We start from the raw sequence: 19290 nt of genomic DNA on the forward strand, positions 1-19290 counted from the left end.
ACAGGTGTGGAGGGGCAGGCCACCCCTTCAGAAGAACCCTAAGGAAAGTTCTAGACCCCAAACTACTCTGGGTATTATCTTCTCCAGGGCCTCATTCTTCATCTTTTCCTTTTACTCTATGAGCTACCACACATTTTGTTTGCAAACCAAGAACCCTGACTTAGAGCCCTGTATCATCTTGGTTGATTCCTGAGAGGAGAACAGGGAACAGAGTGGCTCAGGAACAAAAACGGGAGAGAAGTTATTCTTATTGCATAAGTAACTTTTGCATTTTAAAATTTTGTGCTGTTGTCATGTAATACTTATTCAAAAAGTAAATCAATGTTTTAGAATTCAATGAAAAATAAAGTCCTTAACATAGAGTGTTAAAAAATTGAATTATGAAACAGTAAAGTGTTATCACATTATTATTTGTGTATTTTTTAAAGTACATAAAAAGGAAGACATGGATCAAAATGTTTTGCTCGGATATATTTCCTGTTAAACATATGTTATTTTGGTAATAAGGAAAAAAAGATAGTTGAGCATGGCGGCACGCACCTGTGGTCCCAGCTACTTGGGAGGCTGAGGTGGCAGAATTGCTTGAGCCCAGGTGTTTGAGGCCACAGTGAGCCATGACTGTACCACTGCACTCAAGCCTGGGTGACAGAGCAAGACCCCATCTTAAAAAAAATACCAAATAGGTCAGGTGCACTAGCTCATGCCTATAATCGCAGCACTTTGGAATACTGCAGAGCGGAGGATCACTTGAGTCCAGGAGTTCAAGGCCAGCTTGGGCAACATGATGAAACCCTGTCTCTACAAAAAATACAAAAATTAGCCAGGCATGGTGGTGCACATGTGTAGTCTCAGCTACTGAGGAGGTTGAGGCAAGAGGATCGTTTGAGTCAGGGAGTTCGAAGCCGCAGTGAGCCATGATCACACCACTGCATTCCAGCCTGGGTTACAGTGCAAGACCTTGTCTTAAAAAAAAAAAAAAAGAAAGAAAAAAAAGGCCAGGCACGGTGGCTCACGCTTGTAATCCCAGCACTTTGGGAGGCCGAGACGGGCGGATCACGAGGTCAGGAGATCGAGACCACCCTGGCTAACATGGTGAAACCCCGTCTCTACTAAAAATACAAAAATTAGCCGGGCGAGGTGGCGGGCGCCTGTAGTCCCAGCTACACAGGAGGCTGAGGTAGGAGAATGGCGTAAACCCGGGAGGCGGAGCTTGCAGTGAGTGGAGATCGCACCACTGCACTCCTGCCTGGGCAACAGAGCGAGACTCTGTCTCAAAAAAAAAAAAAAAAAAAAATTAAATAAGAAAAATTTACAAAGGAAAAATAGAGAAGTGGAAAACAAAAATCTCCTCAGTTCTTGGTGGCTCCTAACCCAGAGCCAGCAGTCTTGGTGTGATTGGCCACTACCTCTTCCTCTTCTAGGGAACAGGGGGATGTCCAGAAACAAACTAAAGAGCTGCTTATAGATCAGAGGGAGGTGGAATTTTAGTACCTTCTATGCAGGGTTGGCATTATGGGTATGTGACCTATGCAGTCACACAGGACCCTGTAGTTGGTTTAATGCTCTGTTGTCACAGCTTTGACATTCTTAATAATTTTGAACAAAGAACTTCACATTTTCATTTTGCATTGGGCGCTGCAAATTATGAAGCTGGTCCTACTTCTATGCCCAAGGCTGATCGCTACTCTACCACCATTAATATTACCAAACTGTCCATTTGAAATTCCTTGAAAAAGTTTTTCACTGCAGTGTTTAAAATCCAAATGTCTGCTTGAACTTTGTGATCTAAATGTGTTATTTCAATCAATAAACTATGAGCCAGGCATGGTGGCTCACACCTGTAATCACAGCACTTTGGGAGCCAGAGAAGGGAGGATCACTTGGACCAAGGAGTTTAAGAGCAGCCTGAGCAACATGAGACCCTGTGTCTTAAAAAAAAAAAAAGGTTATTTTTTGAGACAGTCTTGCTCGTTGCCCAGGCTGGAGTGCAATGGCACGATCTCAGCTCACTGCAACCTCCGTTTCCTAGGCTGAAGTGATTTTCTTGCCTCAGCCTCCCAAATAGCTGGAATTACAGATCCGCACCACCATGCCCAGCTAATTTTTTTTGTGCTTCGTAGGAGAGAGAGAGTTTCGCCATGTTGGCTGAGCTGGTCCCCAACAGCTAGCCTCAAGTGATCCACCTCCCCCGGCCTCCCAGAATGCTGGGATTACAGGCATGAGCCACCACACCTGGTGTATAACTTTTTTCTAAATTTAATCAGGCATGGTGGCATGTACCTGTAGTTCCAGCTACTCAGGGTGCTGAGGTGGGAGAATCGCTTGAACCCAGGAGGTTGAGGCTGTACTAAGCCATGATCATGCCACTGCACTCTAGCCTGGATGACAAACTAAGACCCTGTTGCAAAAAAAAAAAGTGTGAATGTATTGTCTCAGATATGACTAGGGGAGTGGGAGAAGAGCCACAAGTTAGGGAGTTCAGTTTCCCTAAATGGGGACCAGATGTCCCTGCTGGGAAGAGGGAAGAAGATGCAAAAACAAAACAGAGTGGGCACAAAGATTCTCTCCAGTGAAATCACAATTCTAGGATTTGCTCTTTAGCTTCAATGAACATAGTCAAACAAAACTGTGCCTGGAAGTAATTTTGCCCAATAGTGTAAAGGCAAAAACCTCTGCTTTGCCAGGCCTGAGACTCTAAAAAATACAGCTGACTTTACTTTAAAAAAGAATTTAAGTCCTAAAAGGTTTGTGGATGTATTCCCAATCATATAGTGCCTGATTTGCAACTACTTCTGGGGTAAATCCCTGGGTTACCCATTCCTGGTTACCCGTTCCTCTCACTTCAAGAGTACTTATTCCCAACTCTCCCACTCAGTCCTCAAAAAAGAAACTGAGGTGGTGTCCTGGATGATGGCTCCCACTTAATTGCAAGGTCTCTCCCTCACTGCCCCCTTTCCTTCTCTCTTTCTCTGTCCCTCTTATGTATATCTCTTTCTCCATAATGCCTTTCTCTCTTTCGCTCCTCATCTCCAGTTTTTGCTTAATGATCTTAGAAAAATCTATTTTCTTTCTTTCCCTTCCATCATTTTGTTTGTAAATGCTGGATTACTTCAGTCATGGTTAAACTTGAGAATGGTGAATTTTATACCAGGGAAAAGAGAAGATAAGCTTATATAAAGAATCAGTATCTAAAGCACAAAAAGCATCCTTGGGAATCTCCTAAAAATTATTTTCCCATACTTTTTCCTTCATTTTAATCTGGTTTTTCTAAAATAAAAAAAGTATTCAAACTTTCAACAAGAACTTTCATTCTATTTTCTTATTTCTTATTCTGGCATTAATTTTTAAATACTACATAGTTTTTTAAAGACAATTTTTGGGAGTTGTAGGTCCACAGCAAAATTGAGCAGAAAGTACACATTTCACACATACCCCCTGCATGTATAGCCTCCCTTACTATCAACATCCCCCACCAGAATGTGACATTTGTTATAAAGGATGAACCTGGCTTGACACATCATAATCAAAGTCCATAGGTTACATTAGGGTTCACCCTTGGTGTTTTATAGTCTATGGATTTGGAAACATGCTTAATGACACATATCCATCATTACAGCATCATACAGAATATTTTCCCTGTCCTAAAATATTTATGCTCCCCACTAATACCTGGCAGCTACTGATCTTTTCATTGTTTCCATAGTTTTGTCTTTTTCAGAATATTATGTAGTTGAAACCATACAGTATGAAGCCTTTTCAGATTGGCTTCTTTCCGTTAGTAATATGTATTTAAGTTTTTTCTGTCTTTTCATGGCTTGTTGGCGCAGTTTTTTAAATCCTAAATATATTCCATTGTCTGGATGTATCACAGTTTATTCACTCATTAAAGGACATCTTAGTTGCTTCCAAGTTTTGGCAATTACAAATAAGTTTGCTATCAATGTATGCAGGTTTTTGTGTAGACTTAAGTTTTCCACTCCTTTAGGTAAATACCAAGGAGTGACATGCTTTATTGTATGCTAAAAGTATAGTAATAAACTATACTTAGTTTAGTAAGAAACTGCCAAACTGTCTTCCAAAGTGGCTGTACCATTTTGCATTCCCACCAGCAATAAATGAGAGTTCCTGTTGCTCCCAATCCTCATTAGCATTTAATGTTGTCAGTGTTTTTGGTTTTGGCCATTCTAATAGGTGTAAAGAGGTATTTGACTATCGTTTTAATTTGCATTTCCCTGATGATATGTGATGTGGAGCATCTTTTCATGTGGTTATTTTCCATCTGTATATCATCTTTGGTGAGATGTCTGTTAAGGTCTTTTGCCCATTTTTTAATCAAACTTAACTTCATATATTAAACAACTTTTACATATTTTTAAATGAATTTTCAACTTTAATATATAAAGTTGTTTGCTTACTGTGGAGTTTTAAGATTTCTTTGTATATTTTCGATAATCCCTCTTTATCAGATACATCTTTTGCAAACATTTTCTGTGGCTTCTCAGTCTCTTGAAAATTTAAGTTAAACTTTTTTTTTTTTTTTTTTAATGAGCCTATACTCAGTTTTTGCATTTAAGGGTTTCACAGGCTCACCTCAACACCAATGACAATTTACAATATTCTTTCAATGGGAAAACACAGTCCTCTTTGCAAATAGTTGACTTATAAACAAACTGTTGGAACGTGATTCATTTGCACCAATAAGAGATCACTATCACAGAACAAGTTTAGGAGGACAGTGGCAGTAAGTCTAATGGAAAAAGGCTAAAGAGGGTTAAGTTTGACAATGAGAAAAGACAGACTGGACAACAGTGTAAGATCCTGTCTCTAAATAAAATAAATAGCAGTAATCTAGGCTATTAAAATGGCAAGTTTTAAATGAGTGAACATATTTGCCAGTTATGTTCTAAAATTTTGAATTCCTCATTAATTTCCCTATACTCCAGATCTTTAGAACCCTCTAGTGTCCATGTGAGGAACTGGTTTAGGTGAACCAAGTAAAATGCTTTTAATTTGTACATTCATGTTATATATATATATATACACATACATATGCTGGATGCAGTGACTCATGCCTGTAGTCCCAGCACTTCAGGAGGCTGAGATAGGTGGATTGCTTGAGCCCAGGAGTTTGAGACCAGCTTGGGCAACATGGCAAAATCTTGTCTCTACAAAAAATACAAAAATTAGGTGGGCATAGTGGTGCATGCCTATAGTCCCAGCTACTGGGGAGGCTGAGGTCAGGGATCACTTGAGCAGTGATCATGTCATTGCACTCCAGCCTAGGCAACAAGGCAAGACCCTGTCTCAAAATGTATACATATATTATAAAATACAAAAAACCTTTAGAAGTGTGCTTGTCTAACTTTCAATTTAAGATAACAGACTAAGCACATGCATCTGCCTCCCTCTTCTTAGGATCTGAGTGACATGACAGGAAAGTGGTATAAGCAATAATTTTGTAGCAACATTGAAAAGAAAGAAGGACCAGTGGTCCAGAAACTGCAATCCTCCAGGAAAGAAGGAAGGACCAGTGGTTCAGAAACTGTATTAAAAACTCTAGAAAACAGAAAGATGGATTCATAATAACTGGTTTACTTATCATTTCCACAACATACCAGCGGTAAAATGAAGTTTGGGGCTGGCGAAGTACTAGAGAGGTTCCAAGAACAAAATGGAGCATTATAGAGGGAAGGAGTGGCCTATAAAGCAGCAGCTCAAGAACAGCCATGTGTCACATAACAGGGATAAGTTCTGAGAAATGTATCACTAGATGATTTCCTCACTGTGTGAACATAGAGTGTACTTACACAAACTTAGATGGTATAGCCTATTGCTCCTAAGCTACAAACCTGTACAGTATGTTACTGTATTGATACTCTAAGCAATGGTAAGTATTTGTCTATCTAAACATATGTAACATAAAAAAGGTACAGTAAAAATATGGCATAAAAGATAAAAAATGGTACACCCATATAGGATACTTAACTTGAATGGAGTTTGTGGGACTGGAAGTTGCTCTGGGCAAGTCAATGAGTGAGTGGTGACTGAACATGAAGGCCAGGGGCATTAGTATACACTACTATGGACTTTACACTTAGGCTGTGCTAAAAATATTTTTCTTGTTTTAATAATCAATTAACCTTAGCTTACTGTAACTTTTTAAATTTATAAACTTTTAATTTTATATAACTTTTTGACTCACAGTAACACTTAGCTTAAAATACACATTGGCCAGGAACAAGCCTATAATCCTAACATTTTGGGAGGTTGAGGTGGGATGATCCCTTGAGCCCAGGAGTTCAAGACCTGAGCAACATAGTGAGACCCCGTCACTACAAAAAGTAAAAAAAATTAGCTGAGTGCAGTGGTGCATGCCTGTAGTCCCAGGTACTTGGGAGGCTGAGGTGGGAGGATCACTTGAGCTTGGGAGGCAGAGGTTGCAGTGAGCCAAGATTGTGCCACTGCACTCCAGTCTGGGTGACAGAATGAGACCCTGTCTCAAAACAACACACAAAAAACACATTCACACACATTGTACAGCTGTACAAAAATATTTTTTCTTTATATCCTTGCTTTAAAAGCTTTCCTCTATTTAATTTTTTTTTAACTTTTAAAGACACAAACCCACACATTAGCCCCAGCCTACACAGGATCAGGATCATCAATATCACTGTCTTCACTTTCACATCTTGTCTCACTGGAAGGTGTTCAGGGGCAATAACACACGTGGAGCTGTCATCTCCTACAGTAACAGTGCCTTCTGGAACTCCTCCTGAAGGGCATGCCTGAGGCTGTTTTACAGTTAACTTTCTAAAGTAGGGGTACACTCTAAAATAACAAGTATAGTATAGTAAATACATAAACCAGTAACAGTCATTTATAATTATCCAGTATTATGTACTATACATAATTGTATGTGCTAGACTTTTTTTTTTTTTTTAAGACAGAGTCTCGCTCTGTCGCCCAGGCTGGAGTGCAGTGGCGCGATCTTGGCTCACTGCAAGCTCCGCCTCCCGGGTTCACACCATTCTCCTGCCTTAGCCTCCTGAGTAGCTGGGACTACAGGCACCCACCACCACGCCCGGCTAATTTTTTGTATTTTTAGTAGAGACGGGGTTTTGCCGTGTTAGCCAGGATGGTCTCGATCTCCTGACCTTGTGATCCGCCCACCGTGGCCTCCCAAAGTGCTGGGATTACAGGCGTGAGTCAGTGTGCCTGGCCTTTTGTGCTAGACTTTTATAGGACTGGCAGCACAGTAGGTTTGTTTACAAACAGCATCACTACAAACAAGTGAGTAATGTGTTGTGCTAGGATGTTACAAGGCTATCATGCCACTGGGCAATAGGAATTTTTCAGCTCCATTATAAGCTTATGGGACCACTATCATAGTTGCAGTTTGTCAGTGACAAAAACATCTTTATGTGACACATAACTGTAGCTGATTAGATCACTAGCTACTACACTTCAGGGCAAAGACTTTCTTCCCCCAGGTGCAGAGAACAAATGGTTGTAGCATTTCCTCTGGTCGTAGTCCTGCAAACTGCTCACCAAAGACAGTACTGACCCTCAGATGATGTAGACCTCCTCAAAGTCCTGAAGAGTAGAAAATGCTCCTCCCCTACAGAATAATTTTTTTTTTTGGAAATTGTGAGGCCCCTGTCATCCTACAACCACACTAACAGGACACTTGCCAGTCACAAGACCAACTGTGAGCAGGCACTCAGCCCCGCATTCAGGGCAAGCCTTTGGTGTAAGCAGCTCTTTACAACCGCCACCGTGTCCATGCCTACCACTTAACCTCATTGACTCTGCAGGGCTGAACTGTCCCTGAAGACGTGTAATCTTATGGCTGGGCCTACGACTGACCACTGATCTGATGCAGGGGTTACAGACAGTGAGCAGATCTATGGCTGTTAATGGACTGTGTCTTTCCACAGAGAGCTGAAGAGCCAAGAATAAAATGCTCACCTTACAATTTACTTTTGGAAAACTCAACATCTTACCTTTTCGCCTTTTTGGATTGCAACAAAAACATCACAGAATTTCTGATATTAAATTTATTTTGGAATGTATGTTGTATTCTTTTTTACTTGGCAAGGGGTATAAATTTAGGAAATGTTCAATTTAGTTTTTTAAAATCTGGTTTAACAGTTTGTCTGAAGCGGATTAGTGGCCCATGATCTTCATTAATCTTTTGGGCAATAAATGTTTAAATTGTTCAATCTGTGTCAAAACCAATCTGGCCCATTGCTTTATTTCTTTTTTTAAACAAAGTTTAAGGCCAGGAGCAGTGGCTCATGCCTGTAATCCCAAAACTTGGGAGGCCGAGGCAGGCGGATAACTTGAGGCCAGGAGTTGGAGACCAGTCTGGCCAACATGGCGAAATCCCATCTCTACTACTAAAAATACAAAAATTAGCCAGGCATGGTGGTACGTGCCTGTAAAAATCTCAGCTACTCGGAGGCTGAGGTGCAAGAATTGCTTGAGCCCAGGAGGCAGAGGTTGCAGTGAGCTGAGATCAAGCCACTGCACTCCAGCCTGGGTAACAAAGCAAGACTCTGTCTCAAAATTAGATGTTAAAATGCCAATTGCAGAGTCACATCTGATTCACTTAAGTAACTTGATCATGCTTCCACTAAATGAAAACAACAGTCTCAGAGTAATAACAGTACCAAATGTGAAAATAAATCGAGTAAAAAAACCCCAAACATAGTGAAGGAGAAAATCAGCAAGTAAAATAAAGATGATGATAATAGTAATAACAAAAAGTATTTACATTTTGTTGTTGTTTGTTTTGGAGGCAGGGTCTTTCTCTGTCACCCAAGCTGGAGTGCAGTGGCGTGATCATGGCTCACTGCAGCCTCAGTCTTCTGGGCTCAAGTGATCCTCCAGCCTCAGCCTTATAAAGTACTGGGATCACAGGCATGAGCCTAAATTAGTGCCTGGCCTAAATTTTCTAATGTGACAGACATGACTCAAGAATTCCACTTCCAGGAGTTTACACAGTCAAGAATACAAGAAGCAACATAATTACATGGTTATTTCCGTGTTATTTTGTATTCTTCTACAGAAGGAATCAGTAATATTTTTCTGTAAAATGCCAGAGAGTGAATGTTTTAGACATTGCAAAAACATGACCTGTTGTAAATATTCAACTCTGCAGTTGCAGCATGAAAGCAGCCATGGAAAACAAGTTAATGAGTGAGCATGGCTATGTTCAAAGAAAACTTTACTTATGGACAATAGATTTCACATAGTTTTATACCATTTTCACATGTCATCAAATAATCTTTTGATTTTCCAACCATTTAAAAATGTAGGCCAGCTGCAGTGGCTCATGACTATAATCCCAGCATTTTGGGAGGCTGAGATGGGCAGATTGTTTGAGCTGAGGAGTTTGAAACCAGTCTGGGCAACATGGCAAAACGCCGCTGTTTAAATGGGGGGAAGTCCAAATGTTAGATTCTGGACTTGGCTCTTCCTCTATTCAGCTGCCAACCATGATAAACACTTTAAACCTTAAAAAAACAAACCAACCATTTTCCTATTTAGAGCATGTTAAATCTTAGTTTTTCCCATAACGTCTTCCTTGATTCATTAGTTGTCCTTTACTTTTAAACAAACTGAAATTTATACTCTATATTGGTCTCCTCAGGTTGCCATAACTAAATACCAGACTAGGTGGTTTAAACAAAGGAAGTTTATTTTCTCACAGTTCTGGAGGTTAGAAGTCTGAGATGAGGATATCAACAGCATGGTTAGGTTCTGGTGAGGACTCTCTGGCTTATAGTCAGCTGCTTTCTCACCATGTCTTCACATGGCAGAAAGAGACAGAACAAGCTCTCTGGTGTCTTTTCTTGTAAGGACACTAATCCCAATCATGAAGGCCCCAAACTCTTCACCTCATTTAAACACACTTACCTTCCAAAAGGCCCATCTCCCAATACCATCACATTGGAGGTTAGGGCTTCAACATATGAGTTTTAAGGTGGCACATTCAGTCTATAACTTCCTGTCCATATATTAGTTATGTATTAGGTATTATGTATTACCTAATGCATAACCAATCTGTATTAGTCAGGGTTTTCCAGAGAAACACACACACACACACCCCCCGAGAGAGAGAGAGAGAGAGAGACAGAGGGATCATGACCTCATCTAACCCTGATTACCTCCCAAAGGACCCACCTCCAAATAGCATCATAGTGGGGGGTTGGGCTTTAACACGAATTTTGGGAGGATACAAACATTCAGTCCATAACACACCCAACTCACCTATTTATTTTTAATTTTTTTTTTTTTTTAGAGACAGGGTCTCACTATGTTGTCCAGTCTGGTCTGCAACTCCTGGGATCTAGTGATCCTTTTGCCTCAGCCTCCCAAAGTGCTGAGTTAACAGGTGTGAGTCACTGCACTTGGCCCCCAACTCACCTTTGTCATGCCAATTTCAGACTTAAGTACCCTGATGGATAAACGAACATTTTAAGCAATCACATGGTGCTTCCTGACCACCAACATATGTTGCCTTCTTGGTCTCCTCATCGGTATGTGTGCAATAATCTATTTATATCTAATATCTCATTATTTTAACCACATGAATCAACAATGAAAAAAAGTGGTAATACTTAGAATAAAAACCTTTAGTCTTACAAACTTAATTCTGAGAAAAGATGGAATTAATTAGGTGTGCCAAAAGAGAATATTACTACCACATACCCACAGGATTTTGTTCAAATGTAAACAAAGAATAAAATCGTATGAAATATTATCAATATACTGAATAATATGTCCATAAAGCAAGCTGTAAAATATTTATATTTTAAGCTTTCTAGTGATGAACATATTCTACAGAAGAAAAAAGATCACTTTACTCTTACACATTTTCAGGAATGTATTAATACTGTAGGAAACTGAATAGCATAGGCTAGGTCTGTTTCTCAAACTTTGCTAACATATTGGAACAGCCTGGGAAATCTTTGAAAAATACTGATACCTGATTTCTATCACTAGATTTTTTTTTTTTTTTTTTTTTTTGAGATGGAGTCTTGCTCTGTTGCCCAGGCTGAAGTGCAATGGTGTGGTCTTGGCTCACTGCAAGCTCCACCTCCCAGGTCCATGCCATTTTGCTTCAGCCTCCCAAGTAGCTGGGATTACAGGCGCCCGCCACCACACCCGGCTTTTTGTATTTTTAGTAGAGACAGGGTTTCACCATGTTAGCCAGGATGGTCTCGATCTCCTGACCTCATGATCTGCCTGCCTCAGCCTCCCAAAGTGCTGGGATTACAGGCGTGAGCTACTGCACCTGGCCCAATATTCTTATTTAATTGGAATGAAGGGGAACTTAGGCATTTGAATTGTAAAAGTTCCCCAAGTGATTTTAATGTGCAACAGAATTTGGGAATCACTGGCGTAAGTTATCCTGAGGATGAAAAGCATCTCCAAAATCTCAATGGTTTAAAAAACAAGTCTATTTCTCACTCATGCTACAAGTTCAAACTGAGTCAGAAGGGGGATTTTGCTTATCCTCCTTCTTTGCCATCTCAACCCAGGCCTCAGGGTCCATCACACCAGGGGAGAAGGAATGAAGAATCATGTACTGCCTTGTAAATGATTTTATGCAGAAACAATTCACCTCGCTTCTCCCTAACATTTCATTAGCTGAAGCAAGTCACTTAGTCATGCCTAATTTCAAGGAGATGGGGAAGTGTAATTCTCCCACATGATCAGGAGATAAGAACAACTAGAAACATTGTTGAGGACAGTAATGTCTCCACCCCACCTCTCCCTTTTTTTGAGATGGGGTCTCACTCTGTCAGCCAGCCTGGAGTGCAGTGGTGTGGGCTCACTGCAACCTCTGCCTTCCGGGTGATCCTCCTACCTCAGCATCCCCAGTAGCTGGGACCACAGGCATGTGTCACCATGCCCGACCTATTTTTTTATTTTTGGTAGAGATAAGGTTTTGCCATGTTGCCCAGGCTGGTCTTGAACTCCTGAGCTCAAGCAATCTGCCTGCCTCGGCCCCGTAAAGTGCTGGGATTACACGTGTGAGCCAACGCATCCAGCCCTATATCCCACAGTTTTATATCAATGCTTTTTTTTTTCTTTGAGACAGAGTCTCGCTCTGTCACCCAGGCTGGAGTGCAGTGGTGCGATCTTGGCCCACTGCAACCTCCGCCTCCTGGCTTTAAGTGATTCTTTGGCCTCAGCCTCCCGAGTAGCTGGAACTATAGGTGCGTGCCACACCTGGCTAATTTTTGTATTTTTAGTAGATACAGGGTTTCATCATATTGGCCAGGTTGATCTCCAACTCCTGACCTCGTGATCTGCCCACCTCAGCCTCCTAAAGTGCTGGGATTACAGGTGTGAGCCACCACACCCAGCCAATGATTGTTTTTATAATTTCCCCATGCCACATCTTTTGGTACCAGGTCTTGAATCTTAAATTGTCTTTTATTTCATTTCAAAAACCAACTTATAAGTCTACGAGTAAGTATATCTACAAATAATTTGATTTTTTTTTTTTTGAGACAGAGTCCTGCTTTGTTGCCCAGGCTGGAGTGCAGCCGCGTGGTCTGGGCTCACTGCAACCTCCGCCTCCTGGGCTCAAGCGATTCTCCCCCCTCAGCCTCCTGAGTAGCTGGGATTACAGGGGCCTGCCATCATGCCCAGCTAATTTTTCTATTTTTAGTAGAGACACAGTTTCACCATGTTGCCCAGGGTGGTCTCGAACTCCTGGGCTCAAGTGATCTGCCTGCCTCAGCCTCCCAAAGTGCTGGAATTACAGACATGAGCCACTATACCTGGCCACTTCAGTGACTTTTGTTAACATTAATGTGCATCACTGTGAAGCTAGTATGTGTGTGTATATATATATTTGTATAAATTATATAGTATACATAGTGTATATATATTTATATATATAGTATATATAGTATATAGTGTAAATATCTATATACTATAGTGTGTGTGTGTGTGTGTGTATATATATATATATATTTTTTTTTGAGCAGGAGTTTCACTCTTGTTGCCCAGGCTGGAGTGCAATGGCGCAATCTCGGCTCACTGCAACCTCTGCCTGCCAGGTTCAAGGAATTCTCCTACCTCAGCCTCCCAAGTAGTGGGATTATAGGCATGTGCCACCATGCCCGGCTAATTTTGTATTTTTAGTAGAGATGGGGTTTCACCATGTTTGTCAGCTGGTGAACTCCTGACCTCAGGTGATCCACCCACCTTGGCCTCCCAAAGTGCTGGGATTACAAATGTGAACCACCACACCTGGCCTCCAAAATATTTTAAGGCAGTACAGAACCACTATGTTGAGTATAAGCTGGGCATGGTGATGCAAGCCTGTAGTGTCAGATAATTGGGAGGCTGAGGTGAAGGATCACTTGAGTCCAGGAGTTCAAGGTGCACTACAGCCTGGGAGACAGAGTGAGACCCTGTCTCTAAAAACAAACACCACCACCAAAAAACCCCAAACAGAACAGTGAGTATATGCCATCATTTTTTTTTAAGTGTATGTATATGTATACTTGAATACCCATATGGTATCTATCATTAGAAAGATACACAAAAAACTGGAAAATGTGGTAGTGGAACAGACTTAATTTTCATTGCATGCCTTTGTATTGTTTGAATCAAAAAAAAATAAAATAAAATAAAAATCTCGCATGTATACTTAAAAAAAAATTTTTTTTAAATAAAGGACTTTATGGGCCAGGCACGGTGGCTCACGCCTGTAATCCCAGCACTTTATGAGGCTGAGGCAGGTGGATCACGAGGTCAGGAGTTCGAGACCAGCCTGGCCAACATGGTAAAACCCCGTCTCTACTAAAAATACAAAAAATTAGCTGGGCATGGTGGCACACGCCTGTAGTCCCAGCTACTGGGGAGGCTGAGGCAGGAGAATCACTTGATCCCAGGAGGCGGAGGTTGTGGTGAGCCAAGATCATGCCACTGCACTCCAGCCTGGGTAACAAAGTGAGACTCCATCTCAAAAAAAGAAAAGAAAAGAAAAAAAGGATTTTATGTTACTACATAGGATACTCTTACAAATTAAGAAGAGTGTCAAATATCCAAACAGAGAAATGGGCAAAGGAAAAGAAAAATAAATTCACTAAAGAAATACAACCAAGTATCAAACATGGAAAAGTACATAATCCATCTCTAACAAAAATAAATGTATGTAACAGTAACGAACTATCATTTCTCCTTTATCAATGTAGGAAACATTTGAAAGCCTTATCACTTCTGATATTGACAACAGTGTGGAAAACTTTAAATGGCGCAAGTACAAAGCTTGAGATAGGGCAATTTGGCAGTATCCATGAAAACTAAGCAGGGTGCTTAGTGTTACTAAATGATACATTACCTGAGGATATAGGAGTAGTATATCATAGTAACTTAAAGCATAGGCTCTGGGATTAGATGGCCATTTCCTAGCTTTGAGACACTGGCAAATTTCTTAATTTTATGGCCTTAGTTTTTTCATTTGCAAAATAGAGATTATAATAATTACTTCATAGAGTCTTGTGAGGATTAGGTAGTTTTACATGTCTTATAAATTAATAAAGGATATCTGAACTAAGGAACTTATAATAAAAACAAAGTGATTAAATTTAAAATGTCTTTATTCATTTATATGGTATATATCACACTCTACAAAAAAATGACACTTGTCTTTCAATCTGTCAAGCTTAGCTAAAAAATTCATGTATCTCTTTTCTATATCACATATTGACATGATATAGGATGCAAGATATAAATATCAATTCAATAGACACTATTAAATAATTTTACTTATGTAGAATCTTAGATAAGTGGTTAAAATTATAGATTGACATTAAGTGTGGGAACAGGAATATTCTGTGTATACCAATGGGTTTAACAGAAGATGTGTTTGCACTGATTTCTGGTCATCAACTTGCTTTCTGTGAATCTTTAAATACCCAATTCCAAATCTTCCAGCTCCTGGAGAAGGGCTGTTTCTTTCTGAATTTTCTCCAACTAGAAAAGTTTAAAACAATGAAGTTATTATGAAATAGTTAGTGGATATGTAACCAAAATAATACAGAAAAAAACATGATATTTCTGACAATTTATTATGTTCACTAGTAAACACAGATTTTAAAACACAGGTTAGAAACAAATTCTGATTTGTTATCTGGTATGAATCAAGAGTGAAAAGAACAGACACTGTTTTATTGCATCCCTTTGGGCCCAAAACATTTTCAATTCTATATTTGGGATTAAAATTGTTGAAAGGAGGAGGGAAAAGGCAAACAGGGCAGTACAACTTGAGATAATAATCTTATATTTGTCTAATACAACAAATTGCTATTATTTTCAACAGTAATAGCATAGTATGCCTCTTAGGAATATTGACTTTTTCATTCACATGAACCATATCTCCTCTATTTAAGAGTAAAGCTATTTGAAAGTAAAAACATTAAAAAGAATATGGCATATGGTTTTCAAAATAAGTTTTTAAAATCTATGTGCTCTTTTACCTGACTAAATACTTGTTTATAATAAAAGGGGGAAGGCTGGTGGTCACCACAAGCCTAAATGGAAAATGCAGAAAGTACCTGATTTTTTTCTAGCTGTTTTCCAGTTGCTGCTTGTTCTTTCAGTTGTTCAATTGCTTTCAGTTTCTGGAAACATCAAATATGAGTCAAGTGGAAGGAAGTCACTTCAAATGCAAATTTCCTTATTAAGAATGTGAAACTCAAATAAGGAGATTAATAATCTTACATTTGTATCAAGAATGGTCTGTTAAAATGCTAGGATACACTATTTTTAAAGTTAAATGCTTTGGGAGGCCAAGGCGGGCAGATCACGAGGTCAGGAGATTGAGACCATGGTGAAACCCCATCTCTACTAAAAATACAAAAAATTAGCCAGGCATGGTGGTGGCCACCTGTAGTCCCAACTACTCGGGAGGCTGAGGCAGGAGAATGGCATGAACCTGGGAGGCGGAGCTTGCAGTAAGCCCAGATCACGCCACTGCACTCCAACCGGGGTGACAGTGCGAGACTCCGTCTCAAAAAATAATAATAATAATAATAATAATAATAATGATAAGTTAAATACAAAATTGTAAATGTTAAAAACATGAAATTTCGAAAAATATTTTTCTCAGGCTTTTAATTAATGTTATCATGTATGTATGTGTATATGTAAATGTATCAGTAATGGCACATTTCAATGCCCCATTGGACCTGGGTGATGTTTCTGGCTTTGAGAGAAATCTCACTGAGAGCATTCTGAAAGACTGTTGGTCCAAAGTCCTACCCAATTAAAAAGAATGAAAGAGAAACCTCATAATGCAGCTGTGAAGCAGCTTGTTTTATCCCCAGGGCCACCCCAGCACACTGGCTGCAATATCACAAGTCAATACACTTCTTTTTCATCTCTGTCTCTTGATCTTCAAAACTAGAATATCTGCCCCTACTTATCACAAGGTTTCTAATGAAACACTGAGTATAAAAGTGTTCAGTGGCCAGGCATGGAGGCTCATGCCTGTAATCCCAGCACTTTGGGAGGCCAAGGCACGTGGATTACGTAAGGTCAGGAGTTCGAGGCCAGCCTGGCCAACATGGTGAAACCCTGTCTCTATTAAAAATACAAAAATTAGCCGGGTGTGGTGGCGCACACCTGTAGTCCCAGCTACTCGGGAGACTGAGGCAGGAGAATCACTTGAACCTGGGAGGCAGAGCTTGCAGTAAGCCGAGGTTGTGCCACTGCACTCCAGCCTGGGTGACAGGGTGAGACTCCGTCTCAATTAAAAAAAAAAAAAAAAAAATTGTTCAGTATATTTCTATGCTAATGCACACTGAATTTTATTACTCCAAAAATCAAAGTATTAAGAGTCTTCAGACATTTGTGAATAGAACTAAAATCAATACCATTTCTAAGTGACAGTGCTTCTAGTGAGAAAAAAACAATGAGAACTGCTAATACCAACTTCTTAGATACCTGTCTTTAGACATCTAAGTACTACCTTATTTATATAATTTTCATGTATACCTTTCAATACGCATGTCTATTTTTCATTTAAGTCTCTCACCTTCTTTAGGTTCTTGATTTTTTTGTCTATCTCAGGGTCCCCAGAAATTGACTGAGAGATAGTGTTTCGTGGTGTGCTCTGTGGGGCAGGAGTAGGTGCCAAATCTGGACTCTTGTCACTTCTTGCTTCCTGCAGGAAATATTTTTAAAAATTCAATTTAAAAAACCCAAAAACATTACAGTATTTAAATCAACATAGCTTTGGTATATGAAATACAGAAACTAAATATGTGATTTTATCCACATTTTATATAAAAAATCTGAATTAAAGGTCTCATGAAGTATGCTACATACTCCCATATTAGAAATAAAATGACCTTATCAGAGTAAACTAGGGGGTTTCTATACCAGCAAACAAGCATTTCAAACTTTTGGATATTCTGAGATGTGCCAGCAGATAGATGGTCTGAATATATGAGAGGGCTTTTCTATTTAACGTGTTTCAAGTTTCACTCTTACAAGGCTCTCTCCAAAACTATAAAGAATATGTATGATCAAGTATATGTAATGGATTATGCTACAAGAATAAGAATCCTACAGATATTAATTCATAATCAGATCAATTCAGCTCTGCAACAAAGTACCACAAAACTTTTTTCCCCTTAAAGGGATGCTATATTGCTTCCAATATGATCAAACCTCTGATAACTTTTCTTGTCCCTCCTTACTGATTCTGAATCACTTTTATTTCTGCTAAGATGCTCTATACTCTTGCCCCTGGCTTTTGTGTACATCTCCCTTAACCATGATTTCAGTAACTAAGGGTCAACTGCAGCCCAAAAATATTACATGGAAAATGCCAGGAATAAACAATTCATCAGTTTTAAGCTGTGTGATGAAATCTCTTAGCATCCAGCCTAAGACAAGAATCATTCTTTTATCCAGTGTATCCACAGTGTATTCGCCCCCCACCTATTTTTCACTAGTAGCTGTCTTTGTTATCAGATCGACTGTCACAGTATCAACAGTACTTGTGTTTAAGTAACCCTTACTTTACTTAATAATGGTCCCAAAGTGCAGGGTAGTGATGCCGGCAATTCGGATACGCCAAAGAGAAGCTGTAAAGTGCTCCTTTAAGTGAAAAGGTGAAAGTTCTTAATCAGGAATAAAAAATATTGTATGCTGATTTGCTAAGATTTACAGTAAGAATAAACCTATCCATGAACTTGGGAAGAAGAAAAAAGAAATTAGTGCTAGTTTTGCAGTTGCACCTTGAACTCTCTATCTTCTCTATCTTCTCTTTCTCTATCTTTGGCTACTTACTTCAGAGTCAGGACTAAGAAGGCCTGGATAAGGTGAGATTCTGTCAAGGGCCATTTAGCTTTGTTCCATCACACAGCCATAACTTTTACTAACTTCAGCCAGTCGTCCCCAAAATACATACTGAATAGTTTATCTTGCAAGTTGAAAACCTTTGCTATTACTGGAAAAACAACTCAAAAAGCAACTCTGCAATGAGGGATTACCGGTATCACCTTTGGTATCATCTTTAGTAAAAAAACGTGTGTAGGTGCTTGATGACTGTATTGGCTCTTTTAAAAAAAAACTGACAGTTTGTATAAACTTGTAACTGAGAGTTATAAATTTATAACTGATAAGCCCAGGTGATCATACTATTTTTTTTTTTTTTTTTTTTGGAACGAAGTTTCGCTCTTGTTGCCAGGCTGGAGTGCAGTGGCACAATCTCGGCTCACTGCAACCTCTGCCTCCCGGTTCAAGCGATTCTCCTGCCCCAGCTTCCTGAGTAGCTGGGATTACAGGCGTCCGCCACCACACCCAGCTAATTTTTGTATATTTAGTAGAGACAGGATTTCACCATGTTGAGCAGGCTGGTCTTGAACTTCTGACCTCAGGTGATCCACCCGCCTCGGCCTCCCAAAGTGCTGGGATTACAGGCGTGAGCCACCATGCCCGACAGTGATCACACTATTACCATGAGCTATAAAGAGTTACACATTTATAACTGAGAGTTATAACCATTATTTTTAATAATCATAATTTCATTATATTACTGTGAAATATTAAATAATTTATATTATAAAACATATAAATATAATTTGTATATTATTTATATAATTAATATAATTTAGTATATTAATGGTTATTATTAATAATTATAATCATGTCATTATGTAATTATTTATATAATAATTATAAAGGAATCTTTGTTCAGTATCACCAGTGGTCATATTAAAAATATCTTTTGATAAAGTGGAAGAAACT

General features: G+C 39.4%; 2 protein-coding genes across 6 annotated transcripts in view; one reads left to right on the top strand and one right to left on the bottom strand.

Annotated features, from left to right (window-relative positions):
* SERP1 (stress associated endoplasmic reticulum protein 1) overlaps window positions 1-19290 on the top strand; it is a 58143-nt gene that overhangs the window by 4813 nt on the left and 34040 nt on the right. The gene's annotated exons all lie outside the window — the stretch shown is intronic.
* EIF2A (eukaryotic translation initiation factor 2A) overlaps window positions 14613-19290 on the bottom strand; it is a 34021-nt gene continuing 29343 nt past the window's right edge. For all 5 annotated transcript variants that reach the window (XM_025374809.1, XM_025374807.1, XM_025374808.1 and 2 more), the window contains 3 exons: window positions 17069-17197; window positions 15588-15653; window positions 14613-15006 (listed from right to left, as the gene is read on the bottom strand). In XM_025374809.1, coding sequence (XP_025230594.1) covers window positions 14941-15006; window positions 15588-15653; window positions 17069-17197 — 261 coding nt within the window. In that variant the 3' untranslated portion in view covers window positions 14613-14940. The remainder of the gene's footprint in view (window positions 15007-15587; window positions 15654-17068; window positions 17198-19290) is intronic.

The sequence above is a fragment of the Theropithecus gelada genome, chromosome 2, assembly GCF_003255815.1.
Source record: "Theropithecus gelada isolate Dixy chromosome 2, Tgel_1.0, whole genome shotgun sequence".
NCBI classification, from domain to species: Eukaryota; Metazoa; Chordata; class Mammalia; order Primates; family Cercopithecidae; genus Theropithecus; species Theropithecus gelada.